The 15746-nt window shown below is 31.2% G+C and overlaps 1 protein-coding gene across 2 annotated transcripts; it reads left to right on the forward strand.

Moving 5' to 3' along the window:
- The first annotated feature begins 7941 nt into the window (after positions 1 to 7941).
- On the forward strand, positions 7942 to 15439 carry LOC130820805 (phytochrome A-like). Of its 2 annotated transcripts, none has more exons than XM_057686322.1 (5): positions 7942 to 8326; positions 10370 to 12485; positions 13050 to 13863; positions 14589 to 14879; positions 15059 to 15439. In XM_057686322.1, the coding sequence occupies exons 2-5, from the start codon at positions 10427 to 10429 to the stop codon at positions 15270 to 15272; spliced, it is 3378 nt and encodes a 1125-aa protein (XP_057542305.1). In that variant the 5' UTR covers positions 7942 to 8326; positions 10370 to 10426; the 3' UTR covers positions 15273 to 15439. The 2 variants fall into 2 exon arrangements, with proteins under 2 accessions (XP_057542305.1, XP_057542306.1); XM_057686323.1 differs by having other exon boundaries at positions 7955 to 8326; positions 10375 to 12485.
- Positions 15440 to 15746: the final 307 nt, after the last annotated feature.

Here is a 15746-nt window from a genome sequence, read left to right on the forward strand (position 1 = left end):
ATGATTAAAACAACCCTTATAGGATCGAATCGTAAGATCGTAGAATCGTGCTATGATGCTATAACCTAAATTCTTCAGCTAAGTGGGAACACATGATTCTACCAACATTAAAATCCTACCTACAATCTGGATCGGTTGCCTGTTTTTGGATCATAGAATCATAGATCATGATCGAGATTCTAATAAGCACGGTAGTATAGTATATTGTTTCATTAACGTTTTCAATCTATTCTTCAATCTTGCTCCAAACTCATGACGTTTCTTTCAATTTCTTCATGTTTTTTCAACCTTGCTTCAACCTAGAAAACTAACAGTCTATTCTTGTTCCTTCAAGTTTTTGCTCCAAATTCACGATATTAACCACTTCAACTCCGTTTAAGTTATCAAGCTTTTAACAACTTTAAGGTAATTTTCCATTTTAATTTTTCATCTATTCAAACTTCCTATTATCCCTAATTTTGTTCCTTCCTCCCTTTTACCATATAAAACACCATTAATGGTGGTTTTTGTGTTTTTAAAAAAAATGGTCATGTATACGAATTTCGTCTTTCTTGCTCCATTGTTAGTTACATTTAACTATTCTTCATCTAGATACTAGATTTTATTTGCTTTTTGATATTTTGATTAATTATGGTTTTAGGGATTAATTAAATTTTGTTTTATTGTTTATATTTGAATGTGTTTTTTAATTATATATGTAGTTGTTATTTTTGAGTTATACATTTTTTCAAGTTTATATTATTAGTTTTTTAATTATTTTGATTTATATGTATTTTGTTAAAAAAAAAAAGGATTTTTAGTAAATATATGTTTTGTTATTTGAATGTACTTAATTTGAATAATTTAAAGAATATGAAGGTTAATTAGGGTAAAATGAATGTGAATTATTATTACTTAGTTGGTTAATTATTTTGATTTACATGTATTCATTTTGTTCTTAATATAACTTAGGATGATAAAAGATCGTTCTTAAATGTGTAGTAGTATTGAATCGTTATAAATTGTTGATTATATTGGGTCTAGAATTTTGTAGTATTGTTGTCGAACATCAAGTTAGGACAGGGGGAGTTGGTTTTTATTGCCCCATGTGTCAAGTGTGACAATGTATCAAAGATAAGTAGTGTTGACATTCTTAGGGAGCACATACTTTGAAGACTCAACTCTCTTAAATGATGATAATTCAAAACACATATTAATTAAACAAATAAATTAAGTAATTACATTTAGTTGTTTAAGTTAGTCTAAAATCATATTGGATATAAATTTAATAATTGATATATATGTTTAAGTCCCAATTATTGGAATATGCTTAAATGACTTAAGTTTATCTTAAGGTTAAATTTATAAGTCATGAAATACGTTTCAATGTGTTGAAAGTGACTATGTTTATAATAAGGTTATTTTCATAATTATAATTGAAATATTTTAATAGGTCACGGTTTATTAAAATTAACATTGAAATATTTTAATAGGTCAAGGTTTATTAAAATTATCTTTGAAATATTTTAATAGGTCAAAATATATTGAAATTAAGTTTGAATATATTATTACACGTCTTATCTTAAACGTTTGAAAATATTATATTTGAATTTGAATTTAAAATGTGTGTTTAAGATATTTAATTGATTAATTGTTAAAGTACAAGGTACACACGTTTAGTTATATATAGTACACGTTAATATTTGAATTTAAATTATGTTGTTAAGCTAATTAAAGAGTTTCCTATAAATAAGATGGTAATTTAAATTGATACTAAAAATAGAAAATGACAATTTAAATAGATGCTAAAAACACGAAATGACTCTTTGAATTAATGTTAAAAATAGGAATTAATTTGAATAAGTATTTACACGTTATTTAATCTGGTTTTGCTTAGTTTTCATTATCTTGTATGAGTTCTAACGTGCGCACAACATTGGTTATTAAAAACAAATTATAGCACACAATAACGAAATTATCTTAGCTGTCAGTACACGTCAGTTTGAAATAAAGCTCAAGGTCTTGAAGACTGGCACAGAATATCTGAATCGATGAAATTAACGAATGAAGCTTTCTTGCTCTTCAAGGAGATGTTGAGGCGTAACTAGGGATGCAAACGGGGCAGGGTGGGGCGAGGATTGGAATTCCCGTCCCCATCTCCATCTGTTAATGCAATACCCATCCCAGTCCCCATCCCCGCAGCGGGTATATATAATTTTTTTCCCCGTCCCCTCCCCGATGGGTTTGTACCTAAAACCATCCCCGCCCCACCAACCATCTGGGTATCCATCCCTGTCCAATACCCATTTTTCCCGCCCCACCACTCGTCAAATCACCGCTTAATACCCATCTGTGCCACATATTTATATTCAATCATTTTGGGCCTTAAAACCCATAATACATATCCAAATTCCAAAGTCTCAAACAAACACACATCCAAAGTCTCAAATAAACCGTGGTTTCCCAAAATTTGAAAAAAAATTTTGAAAAAAAATTTAGAGTTTCCCAAAATTTGTACATATCTTGAGGCGGGGCGGGGCAGGGCGGGGATGGGGCGGGTATCACCTAAAACCCATCCCCATCCCTATCCCCGCGGTGGGTATGAATTTTATACCCGTACCCACCCCATGACCCATCAAACCGGGACTCGTCCCGCCTGCATCCCTAGGCGTACCATCTATAAATTCAAGGCTTCATTTCAGAATTAAGGATACACCTCTATGCACCTCTTCTTACAATTTTCTCTCTTGACTTAAGATTTAATATTCTCTAAGTATTAAAAAGAGTTGTAATTTTTAGTTCATCTAGCTCTTACAATTTGTAATAGGCTTAAGTGTTAAAAAAGAGTTAGATTATTTCATATTTAATATGCCTAACTTAGAATACTTTTCAAAGTGTTCAACTTGTAATCTCTATTGTGAGATTGGGATTTGCTTTTATTAAAGGGACTTGTAAGATGTTTCTTCAAGGGGAAGAACGTGGTAAGAGAAAATAGTGAGATCTTCTAGTTTGTCTTAAAGTCGGATTAATAAAAGACGTTGAAATCCTATGAGTTGAAAGAGATATCCCTTAGGCGGCTAGTAGGTTGTTTAGAACCGAACCTCGTTAACATATCGTGTGTTGTTCTTCAAGTTTATTTCTGCACACACGTTATAGTTTTGCAAATCGACCTAAAACTATCTCAGAAAACAGTTTTGAAAGGTCACTCAATCCTTGAGATCTTCTTCCAGACAAAAATTTTAAACGTCCATACTCTCTTTCCCCTTCCCCTCTAGAGAGTATTCGACCTCCTATCAACTTTCATACTTTAGCGTGGGTTTAGGCTTCAATATCTTATTTGGGTTTGGCATGTTGAGAAGGGAGTTTATGAAGAAAAAGGTGTTCAACAGAATGTGCACAAAAAAAAATGTTCTGCTCATATGGGGGAAGAATAATAATGGATATGAGATAGATGAAGAGAATGTCAATGAGGATGTACATCGTTTCTTTAAAACCTTGTAAGCCTTACTAATCAAAGAGTATCCAAGGAAAATTCCTTCATCATTTCATGCATCAAACTTTCCAAGATTATATTTTTCATTATTGTGAATGAAGCATTTGCAATCAATAGAATATGAAACATTTAGCTTTCAGCTTCTAAAATAGTCATAAGGTGTTTTCTTCAGGATAGGTCTAAACAACTCATAGTATGGGAAGAAGTTATAAACACAACAAATTAAGTTCTAAATAGGTGTAATTTGCATTGTACTTAGATAAACCATTATCAATTTGCATTGTTTGAGCCATTTCTTCCATGGTGCGATCCTTTCTTTAACAACACCATTTTACTGAGGTGTATATAGAAATGGCAATTAAGTCCAAATCCGCTCTTAATAATTAATTAGATCCGAGCAGAACTTAATTCGATCCAAGGGAAAAATATCCAACTCCGAGTTTGATTCATAGACAAAACGAAGTTGGACCTGACTCGTCCTAACATTCGACTCTAAATTCGAAATTATGCTATTTTTTATTTTGAATTTTGAACTTCATATTTAATTTAAAATGAATATAAGTTTATTCGAACCAAATTTGTGAACTTGACTTTTAAGTCATAGATTAAATGTGAAATTTAAGTAAAAAGTCTAAACTCGATTTGTGTTTCAAACTAAGTCAAGTCCACAAAACTTATAATTTAATATTTGTTAATAATATAATACTCAAAGTATTAAATAATGTTTTTGGTTTCTTTATTATTTTTATTTTCCTAGGCAAACTTATCCAACTTTGACGATTGATTTGATACCATACAATTTATCATGATATATGTGATATACATATCATTTACCAATTTGCTTTAATATAAGTTCATAAAAGTAACTTTTTACAAACACATTATAAAAACCAAAGTAACAACAATAAAAAAAGAGAGAGTACACTTATACCATTATAATATATATTAAAACACAGGGTTATCTATATAAAAATAAAATTATGTACGTCATATTATAAATATAATTCGAATATAAAAACGAGACGACATAATATCATACATTACAACAAAATATCATACATTACAAACGTTTCTTTACCATTACAATTTTTTTAACTACTTCATTTAGTTATATCTTAAAATTGAACTATTAGTTTATATATTAATCAATTAGATATTTAATCGAACGTATTTTAAAGATTTAATTGAAATTTGTTCATTATTCTGAATTAAATGAATTAAAACCACTAATAACGATATTGATCTATTATAGATATATTGTGAATGTTTTTATAGTGTCATTAAGACTTTAACAATGTTATTTATATGACATTCTATTACACTATTATTATAGTCTAAACTACCTATTATACTATTATACTTTAAATAAATTATAAATTTATTTTGTTATATTTATATACTTTATTTGTTACAGTACTTGCTATGTTTGACTTTTACGCAATTTAGTTCTTTATTTTGATTATTTATATATTGAATGCTTAACTAAAGTTATAAACAATTAATATTATGAAAATATGCGATTAGACGAATCCTACTTGGCAATATTTTTTTCTTACACATAGCTGTAATATATAAAATAAGCTTGAACGAGAATAGTGTCAAAGAGAGGTATCTTGGGAAACAATCTTCTCAATTAAGCTGAAAATAACTCAAAAACCTAATAAAAAGAATTTAAAAATAAACAATAACTACAAAACATAGGAAAAAGACGTGCGAGAACATATAGAAAAAAGGCGGCGAGTCATCAATTCCTTGCTAAGGGTCTATTCTCTTCGTCTAATTTGATTGAATTTGATCTGAATTTATTAAGGTCTGATATGATCTAATAAGATCTAGTCTGATCTGGTCTGATTCAGTCTGATCTGATCTGGTCTGATCTTATCTGATTTGATCTTAATCATAAAGTTATTGTTATTATTGTTGTTGTTGTTGTTGTTGTTGTTGTTGTTGTTGTTATTATTATTATTATTATTATTATTATTATTTATTATTATTATTATTATTATTATTATTATTATTTATTATTATTATTATTATTATTATTATTATTATTATTATTATCTAATTAAGAAATTAATTAATTAATATTAATATTACTTAAAAAATATAATCGTAATTATTAGTATTAAATAATTAAATATTTATTAATATATTTTTATTATTTAATTAATTAATTGAATAATAAGTTAATATAGTTAATTATAATAATAATAATTATTATTATAATAATAATAATTATTATTAATTAGAAATAATAATAATAATAATAATAATAATAATAATAATAATAATAATAATAATAATAATAATAATAATAATAATAATAATTAATAATGATATAATTAATACTAATAATAATAATAATAATAATAATAATAATAATAATAATAATAATAATAATAATAATAATAATAATAATAATGATTTGATCTGATCTAATGTGGTCTGGTCTGATCTGATCTGATCTAATCTGATCTGATCTGGTTTGGTTATAAAGTGGACGATGAGTTGTTGGTTATAAAGTGGTGAATCACTGCTGATTAGTGAACTTTAAACAACCTCTATTTCTTGCTCGGGCATTAGAATTGAGATTATAATATACCATCGGAAAGTTAATTAAGTTTAGTTTTCAACGCCGTTGATTTGGCACTATTACGATCTTTCTATAACAGTTATGGTCAATAAAGTGAATATGTATTAAATTTCAACTTAAAATTTTTGCATTATGAACACTTTTATACTTTTTTGCTTCTCTACTTTATATAAGTACTTCTTCAATCAAACAAAAATCACCCTTATAAACTCCATAGTCATCAAAATCATATGATTTATACTAGCTAGAAGCCATCTAAACCCCTCAAAAGCAACATAAATAAACAAAATGAGAGCAATCACATAAATTTTCCAAAATAAGCAAAATGACTAACAAGGACCATCATAAAGGAGTAAATCATGATAATATGTATAAATAATTGCACTTATCAGAATAATATAGTACAATAAGCCGAAGATTTGAAATAAAAACTAGGTGAATATCGATGTTAATTGTGATGGGATCTTATAAAATTGTAAAATGAATACTCTCTTTGTTCTACGAAATTTGCCCAACTTTTCTTTTTAATTCGTTCCATCAAATTTGTCTCATTTTTATTTTTGGTCATGACCTACACTCTTTTAATTTTTAATCTACATATTTAATTTATCTTTTCGTCACAATACCACTGTAATAACTTTTCTTTAATTTTTTTTTTCAATTAATTGCAGTAATATGTTCATTAGTGGTGTGGAGTTTTGTAACATCAATGACGATAGGATTTGTATATTTTAAAAGTAATGGAATTTATTATATGTTAGTTGTGATTTTGGTTTTTAAACAAAGACAGTTATTATAGAAGCAAACTAGTTTTACTAACTTATTTAGCTCCGTACTTTATTAAATCTTATTGATATGTTTTTAATTTAAGAGATGTCAATTATAGTATTGACAACCCCTTGGATTTGCCTTTGATGTAAAATATGATCAAGACCAGTGGAATTAATGTTATTTAAATTGTATTAATATAAATTTGATCAATACCAACATTTTTAACTTTCAATTACACCAATTAGATCTATAAAACAATAAAAACAACGTATTAATACGTATGAAAAGACAAAGGAAGATGACAATAGAATGGAGTATCAAAGAGATACTCCTTGTACGATCCTCTTGAATAGAACCACTTAGCGTAGATACTTCTGGGAAAATTCCACGCAATAATCCTAAATTATCAGTTTTCTCATATAGTAGATAAATATTTTTTTTAATTAATATGGTGACCTTAAGCTTTCAACTTTTCCACATGGTAGACAAAATGAAAGTGTTGTTGTTAACTTTACATTATTTTTTTGAACATAATGACTTTTCTTTCAAAAAATAAACGTTACGCTAATTGGCCTCTTATTTCGTAATCCATTCCAAATTAGTACTTAATTTAACCAAAATCCTAACATTTTGTCACCCACATAAAAAAGTTGAAAGTTTAGAGTCACCATGTAGATTTTATTGTCAACCATATGATAAAGTCAAAAACTTAATGTCACATGAAATTTCATACATATACTATATCGGCCCGTTTGGTAGGTAGTAATAAACGGTGGTAATGAGAATGAAAAACTAGTGTAATTTTAGTTGAAAAATCTCTTTGCTACCTTGATGACCATACTTCTCCAACTCCAATCATCTCATTTTTATCATAAAATTTATTCCAATGCATTACCATTGGGAGAGGTGGTATTAGGTGGTAATGAAAATTTGTAAATAAAAATTATTTGTGATTAAAATTTCATTTCATTCCAAAATTTGTAAATTTTCATTATTATGGAAATGAAATGAAATTTTTAATGAAATTTTATATTATAATTCATTCCCATTACCACCATTTTAAAACCACCGACTAAACGAACGGTATACTTGGCAGCATGTGATTTCATGAGAGTGGGATTATGTATGTATTAGAGGGTTGAATGAGCTTTGGGATGTGCGCACGTGACCAGTTGCACTTCGCAGGTGGCTTTTGTTATAGTTTCCTTCCACCTCCTCCAGACTACAACAACTGTGCGTCTGTGCGTCTGTGCGTAACAAATTAATACTACTACTCGGGAATAGAATACAATTTCCAACTAAACAAACCCAAATCAAATTACTTCACCTTCAATTTTAGTCGGTGTTTCTCGGTCTTCAACTTTCCTTCATTTCTCAATTTCTTCCAAAATAAAGCATCGCAAAGAAGATCATGAAATTTGGATAATATAAGGCCAAGGGTGCTCTTCATTAGCTTCAGATTTGATTTTGAAGCTTAGCTCCACTCAAAGGTTACAACTCTCTCTCTCTCTTTTTTCTTTTTTTTTCTTTTTTTTTTTTTTTAATTACTTTGCTTAGAACTCTGTTTTTCATTGTCTACGACTATCCCACTATATAAAATTTTTAAGGTTCTCGAAGTTGCACTTTTTTTTTCTAGGCATGAATTATGATATAATTTTGATTTTTATTGTTAATTTCTTTTGTTTTTTCTCGAAAGGGAAGATGCCAAGATGGTGTGATTAGTTTCTTTATTGCTGCCGTGTGTCATATATATTCATATCTATGGAACGAAACCATTTACAAAACTTAAGGGAATATATTGCCCACATTCCTATGAAATTATAGTGGAAAATTTTTTTTTCCTACAACTTCTCTTCTCCTTTTTATTTCATGTTAATTCCACAATTTTTTTTGTATAAAATTGGGTGCAGTTTTCCCTTTTTCCCTAATACATATGGTTTAGGTTTTTTATATGACAATTGATCCTTGGTTGTAAGTTTATTTAATATAATTCATAAATGTTTTTTTGATAATTAATTGTTGGTCGTACGGTGTTTGATAATTAATAATTAATTGTTCGTCGTAGGGTCTTTAACAATTAATTATTGGTCGTAGCTTTGACTTTTTATTTTTTGTAATAGTTGAGAAAAACGCATACAAAAGCCAAAAATCAATATTGCACAAAGTTGAATACTCCCTTCCATTTAGGTTATGTAGGTTATGTGTCTAATTTTTTTATGGTCAAGTCACCTTAATTGTTTCATTTCTATATTTGGTATGGGTTTTTAACTTGGTCCCACTTTTGACTCTTCTTAAAATCCGTAAAAAGTCAAATGACACTCCTAAGATGAGTAGGAGGGAGTATAATACATCACTATTGGAAACCAAACTATTAGTGTAAAAATAAATGCTTTTTCTTTTTTTTAAAAAAAGTTATCCAATCTTGTTGCGATTTTTCTACAATAATCCCGCTTATTAATTAATCATAAATAATCTCAAACTATTAAGTCATTACCCAAAAATATTATTCCTCAAAAAGTTAATAGGTAAACTTACAAAATAAAATAAAATAAAAATAAAATTACAAAAGTATTAACAAAAGTAAAAAAATCAGATAATAACCACTATGAATAACCCAGCAAACAACTTTCCCATTCGCCCCCCAAGTATCTTCATGGTATTTGAACATCAAAGAAATTGATGTCTGATTTTTATGCATAATGAGTTTATTATTCAAAATGAATTTTGTAGCAGTAAAATCTCCCAAGAATTCTTGTTTAGAAAAAAAGGACCTCAAGGTTCAAATGCATAAATGAAATAAATGCTATGAACGAAAAAAAAATGTGGGAGAAAACAATTGACATTAACCTTCGCTTTAAGCTCTTGGCAGAATCTATTACAATTCTCTTCATGAGCACTAAATACCAATGTTTCGACCGGAATTACGAAATAGTTACCCCATCATGGTAATCGTGACGTCCGTTTTTTGAAAAAATATTGTTAATTTATGTGTTTTAATTTTTAATTATTTAAAAATACAGGAATAAATGAGATACTACTACATAGACAACTTAACCTCTCAAATTGTTCAAAACTTCAAACTTAAAGGTCCAATAACGTTTTCCGCTAAGTGTAGTCATTTGCAGAGGAATATAATACATTAGGTAGTTTTTTGAAAAAATATATATATATCAAATTGTTTTTTGCAAATACACTTATACATTAGGTAGTTTCTTTATATATATATATATATATATATATATATATATATATATATATATGGCCTAGGTACTAAAGCATGCACTAGTAGTAGTTGGATCTTATACCGTTATACCTTTGCGCTCCTTCTACCATAATATGATTCTACCATAATATGATTGTACATGGTCATAAGTTATTCATTTCACTTAAGGAAAGCAAGCTTGACTAACGTTTCTCTTACTTTGCTGCATCATATTCTGTATATTATAATTGATTTAGTCTTTCAATAGCAAAAAATGGCTTTTGTCTTCTTTAACCTGATTTTGATTATTTTCATCAATTTTCATTTTTAGCGTAGGTCCATCAAGTCAACACCAAGTCACAGTTGTTCTTATTAGATTTCCATCAAAATGTCTTCGTCAACACCAAATCAAGGTTCCAAAAATTTTGGACGCTTAAACGACAAAGCGAGAATTATGGCTCAGACTATTGTTGATGCAAAGCTTCATGCAAATTTTGAGGATTCCAGCAGTGATTTTGATTACTCTAGTTCTATTCGTGCTACTAGCTGTATTGGACGAAAACAACCTCCAAAGACTGATAAGGTCACCTCATCTTATCTTATCCGGATACAGAAAGGAAAGATAATTCAACCTTTTGGATGCTTGCTTGCCCTCGATGAGAATACCTTTAGGGTGATTGCCTATAGTGAGAATGCCTCAGAAATGCTAACAATGGTTAGTCATGTCGTACCAAGTATAGGGAATCATCCAATGATTGGGATCGGAACTGATGTAAGGACTATATTTACTGCACCAAGTGCTTCTGCACTGCAGAAGGCTTTAGAGTATCCTGATGTTTCTCTTTTAAATCCGATCTTAGTTCATAGCAAAGCTTCTGGAATCCCTTTCTATGCGATCATTCACCGGGTAACAAGCAGCTTAGTTATTGACTTTGAACCCGTGAAGCTATATGAAGTTCCAATGACAGTTTCAGGTGCCCTGCAATCTTACAAGCTTGCAGCCAAAGCGATTACTCGTTTGCAATCTTTGCCAAGTGGAAATCTCGGCAGACTTGTCGATACCATGGTTCAGGCGGTCTTTGAGTTAACCGGATATGACAGGGTAATGGCATACAAATTTCATGAAGATGACCATGGAGAAATTGTGTCTGAGATTACAAAGCCTAACCTCGACCCATACCTAGGCTTGCATTATCCTGCAACTGATATTCCACAGGCTGCCCGATTCTTGTTTATGAAGAATAAGGTCCGTCTGATATGTGATTGCCGTGCAAAAGGTGTGCAGGTGATTCAGGATCAAATTCATCCATTTGAGTTGACTTTATGTGGTTCAACTCTCAGGGCGCCACATGGTTGTCATGTTCAATATATGGAGAATATGAACTCTATAGGATCCTTGGTCATGGCTGTCGTTGTTAATGACGAGGATGGAGAAAACAACGGAGCTATTCCTGCTACGCCCCAACAAAAGAGGAAGAGACTATGGGGTTTAGTTGTCTGCCACCACACATCTCCAAGGTTTGTCCCATTTCCTATGCGTTACGCTTGTGAATTTCTAGCTCAAGTATTTGCCATCCATGTGAATAAAGAACTAGTGTTGGAAAACCAATTCCTCGAGAAGAAAATCCTCAAAACTCAAACTCTCCTCTGTGATATGCTGATGAGGGATGTTCCTTTAGGCATAGTGACAAAAAGTCCAAACATTATGGATCTCGTCAAGTGCGATGGCGCTGTGCTTTTGTACAGCGATAAGTTATGGAAACTTGGGGTCACCCCAACGGATGACCAAGTTAGAGATATCGCTTTGTGGCTATCCATTCATCATGAAAATTCTACAGGACTAAGCACTGATAGTTTGTATAAAGCTGGTTATCCGGGAGCTCTTACTCTTGGCGGTTCTTTTTGTGGGATGGCCGCTGTAAAAATCACTTCAAAGAACATCGTATTGTGGTTCCGTTCTCACACTGCTGCAGAGTTAAAATGGGCCGGTGAGAAACATCGGCCCAATGATAAGGATGATGAATCAAAGATGCACCCTAGATCATCATTCAAGGTGTTCCTCGAGGTTGTGAAGAATAGGAGTGTACCTTGGAAGGATTTTGAGATGGATGCTATTTATTCATTACAGCTTATTCTTAGAAATGCTTTCAAGGATAGGGAAGCAGCAGACGTTAATACGTCTATAATCAATTCTAAAATCAGTGATCTTAAGATTGATGGCATCAAAGAGCTTAAAGCAGTTACCCATGAGATGGCGCGCTTGATTGAAACAGCCACAGTCCCTATTTTCGCCGTTGACTCTGGTGGATTTGTTAATGGTTGGAACACCAAAATTTCCGAGCTCACTGGGCTTCCTGTAATAAAAGCTGTTGGAAAACATATATCAGAACTAGTTGCAGACACTTCAATTGATATTTTCTGGAATTTGCTGCACTTAGCATTACAAGGTCTGTTTTATTATACTATTTTTGAACATAATTTGTTTGTTAGCTGGGCTCATGACTATTGGCATTATAGAATTCTTCCTCTTTGATCTAAACTTTTCTATTGGAACAAATGTGAACTTAAGAAATTATGTTACCAGTGAATTTTACTTCCATAGATCTTATCGTATGTTATTTTTCTTGTACTCCATCTCTTAAAGTTTGTCCATGTTAGAATATTCAATGGTTTTTCTTGAATATATATGAGTTAAAACATATCCTGATATGATTAGATTCATATTAATGTATAGAGTTTTGATATATAATTTTTTATGAAACGTATTTAAAGATATTAACGCACGAAATACGCTTTGCAAAATTCAAACTGAGCAAACTTTTAGTAATGGAGATAGTAGCTTGAAATTTTTGTTTTAAAATGAAATTCTAAGCATTAAGACTGAAAGGCTGATGATGATATTGAACACACCCTTACATATGCTAAAAACATCATGATTTATACCTTTGTACGTACCGTGCATATAATATAGAAAAAATCTAACTTTTTGGTACTGGTTCTTCATTCTTCAGGAAAAGAGGAGACTAATGTTCAGTTCGAGATCAAAAGGCATCATTCGGTGGTAGACAGTCCCGTCATCTTAGTTGTGAATGCTTGTTCAAGCAAGGATGTCAATGGAAATGTTATCGGGGCATGTTTCATTGCTCAGGATATAACTGGTCAGAAATCAGTTATGGACAAGTTCACACGAATTGAAGGCGATTATAAAGCTATAGTACATAATCCAACACCTTTGATTCCGCCGATATTTGGAACAGATGAATTTGGGTGGTGTTCGGAATGGAATCCTGCAATGTCGAAGTTAACAGGATATGAGCGAGAGGATGTCATTGATAAGATGTTACTAGGGGAGGTTTTTGGTACCCAGAAAGCATGTTGTCGTCTTAAAAATCTCGAGTCATTTGTAAACCTTGGTGTTGTACTTAATGGTGCTTTGAGTGGCCAAGATACCGAAAAAATTCCAATTGGCTTTTTCACTCGTAATGGGAAGTTCATTGAAACCCTGATTTGCGTAAGCAAAAAGTTAAACAGAGACGGTGCAGTCACTGGTGTTTTTGGCTTCTTGCAGCTTGCTAGTCAGGATTTTCAGGACACATTTCATGTACAACGACTAGCTGAGCAAGCTGCTCTTAAGAGGCTAAAAGCATTGGCCTATATGAAAACACAGATAAGAAATCCTTTGTCAGGCATTATGTTCTCTAGAAAGATGCTCGAGGGTACCGACATAGGAGAAGAGCAAAGGTTGCTCTTGCACACAAGTGCTCAGTGCCAACGACAACTTAACAAGATCCTTGAAGATTCAGATTTGGATAGCATCATTGATGGGTATGAATTCATATTTACCAATTATGATTCTTATTCTATTGAGAAATGTTTTGAAGTTAAAATGTCAAGGTAAAGTTCTTTGTGGTAGTATATTAGTAGATAAAATTTTCATTATTAGAATTGTTTATAGTTCTTTAGTTTTATAGTTTAAAATATTATGACGGCTTATTACTATAACATGTGCGGTTCTTATTAACGTGAGTTGTAAATGATAATTGCTATCAAGATTCAATTAGAAACAATCTCTTGATAGATTGTATACCATATGTTGGGCGTGAGAGTGTAATATATATTGGAGCCTCAACCATAAGTTTAACATTTTGTCAGGGTTGGTTCTTTGTTATGCTTAAATTAATGATTGAGGCCCGACATATGTTATATACACTATCATGTCCTCTTACTTGAGAGTTCTTTGGGCTAGAAGTGTGGATGAAACACAAGTCCCCTTATACTTGATGCTAATAATTCCAATTAAAAAGAAGGGAGAGCGAGATTCAAACCGGTGACGACCTAGCCATCTGATACCATGTTAAGGAACCAACTCAACCAAAAGTTTAAATTTATACTTGATGCCCAACATATGTTATATACTCTATCACCTATTTGTCTTCTCAAAGAAGGGTCGTGATGCGTACATCCGACCCTCCAAACCTTACTTAGATGAGAGCCACTTTACGATATTGGGATAATAATGTGTATCAAAATGGTTTATTTGATGGTGATAGGAACATTGAGTTAGAAATGGTGGAATTTTCTATCCAAGATATAGTAGTAGCGTCTATGAGTCAGATAATGGCGAAGAGCAATGATAAAGGAATTCGGATAGAAAACGAGACATCAGAAGAGTTCCTAAAGGAGACTTTGTGTGGAGATAGCCTAAGGCTCCAGCAAGTCCTGGCAGATTTTCTGTTTGTTTCAGTAACTTGTACACCTGCTGGAGGACAAGTTGGAATTAAAGTTGGCTTGGTAAAATACAAGGTAGAGGAATCTGTTCTGCTAGCAAATTTGGAGTTCAGGTATAGTTGCATCACCCAAACCATAACTTTAATTACAATAAACATATGTATATGATTTTTTGTTTGTTTCACTTAATTGACATTGTATGTAAACAGTATTCTCCAGAATACGTTGATAATTTCCTTGGCGTTAAAATTTAACGGCAAATTACTATCTGTTTATGATGTGTTTGATTCAGGATATTACACACAGGCGGAGGGATAACAGAAGAGTTATTAGGACAGATGTTCGAGAGCAACAAAGATAATGCAACAGAAGAGGGTATTAGTCTGCTGATAAGCAGGAAATTAGTGAAGCAAATGAATGGAGATATCCAGTATTTGAGATCTGCTGGATCTTCAACGTTCATCATATCTGTTAAACTTGCTGTTGTCGATAAAGCTACACAATGAAGTTTTTTTACGTTCACTTAAGCTGTCAAATATATAGCTACTACTTACTGGGTAGTCTTATCACTTTTTTTTCGTTTTTAATCTCTGTATAATGTGAGTGTTAGACTTGGCCTTTAGGAGATTACATATTTTGAATAAGAATCAAAAATGTATTTCCTTGGTTATTTTAATTTGTTGTTTTGTCTCATTTCCCCATTTGATTTTACCACTAATTTGGAACATTGTTCAAGTTTCTTCAAAAATGTAGTTTTGATTGCTATATATATCAAATTGAGGTCATATTATACTTTAAATTTTGGAAAAATTGAAATTTTACCTTGCACAAAAATAGAGGAGACAAATACACCGTAAAGACGAGACAACCCACACAATTATCAAATGCATTAGTATGAAAGAGGAACCCACCTTCTATGAAGAATTAAACAAATTCACTTTTCATGTGCAAACAATAAAGAGGAGTTCAAAGACAAATGT

Source organism: Amaranthus tricolor, chromosome 8, assembly GCF_026212465.1.
Source record: "Amaranthus tricolor cultivar Red isolate AtriRed21 chromosome 8, ASM2621246v1, whole genome shotgun sequence".
NCBI classification, from domain to species: Eukaryota; Viridiplantae; Streptophyta; class Magnoliopsida; order Caryophyllales; family Amaranthaceae; genus Amaranthus; species Amaranthus tricolor.

Bases quoted from the DNA above. Each gene is read 5' to 3' on its own strand.
- LOC130820805 (XM_057686322.1), top strand. From the start codon at position 10,427: ATGTCTTCGTCAACACCAAATCAAGGTTCCAAAAATTTTGGACGCTTA. The intron at 12,486-13,049 runs GTCTGTTTTATT...TTCATTCTTCAG, and splicing joins GCTGCACTTAGCATTACAAG to GAAAAGAGGAGACTAATGTT. The intron at 13,864-14,588 runs GTATGAATTCAT...TGATGGTGATAG, and splicing joins TTGGATAGCATCATTGATGG to GAACATTGAGTTAGAAATGG.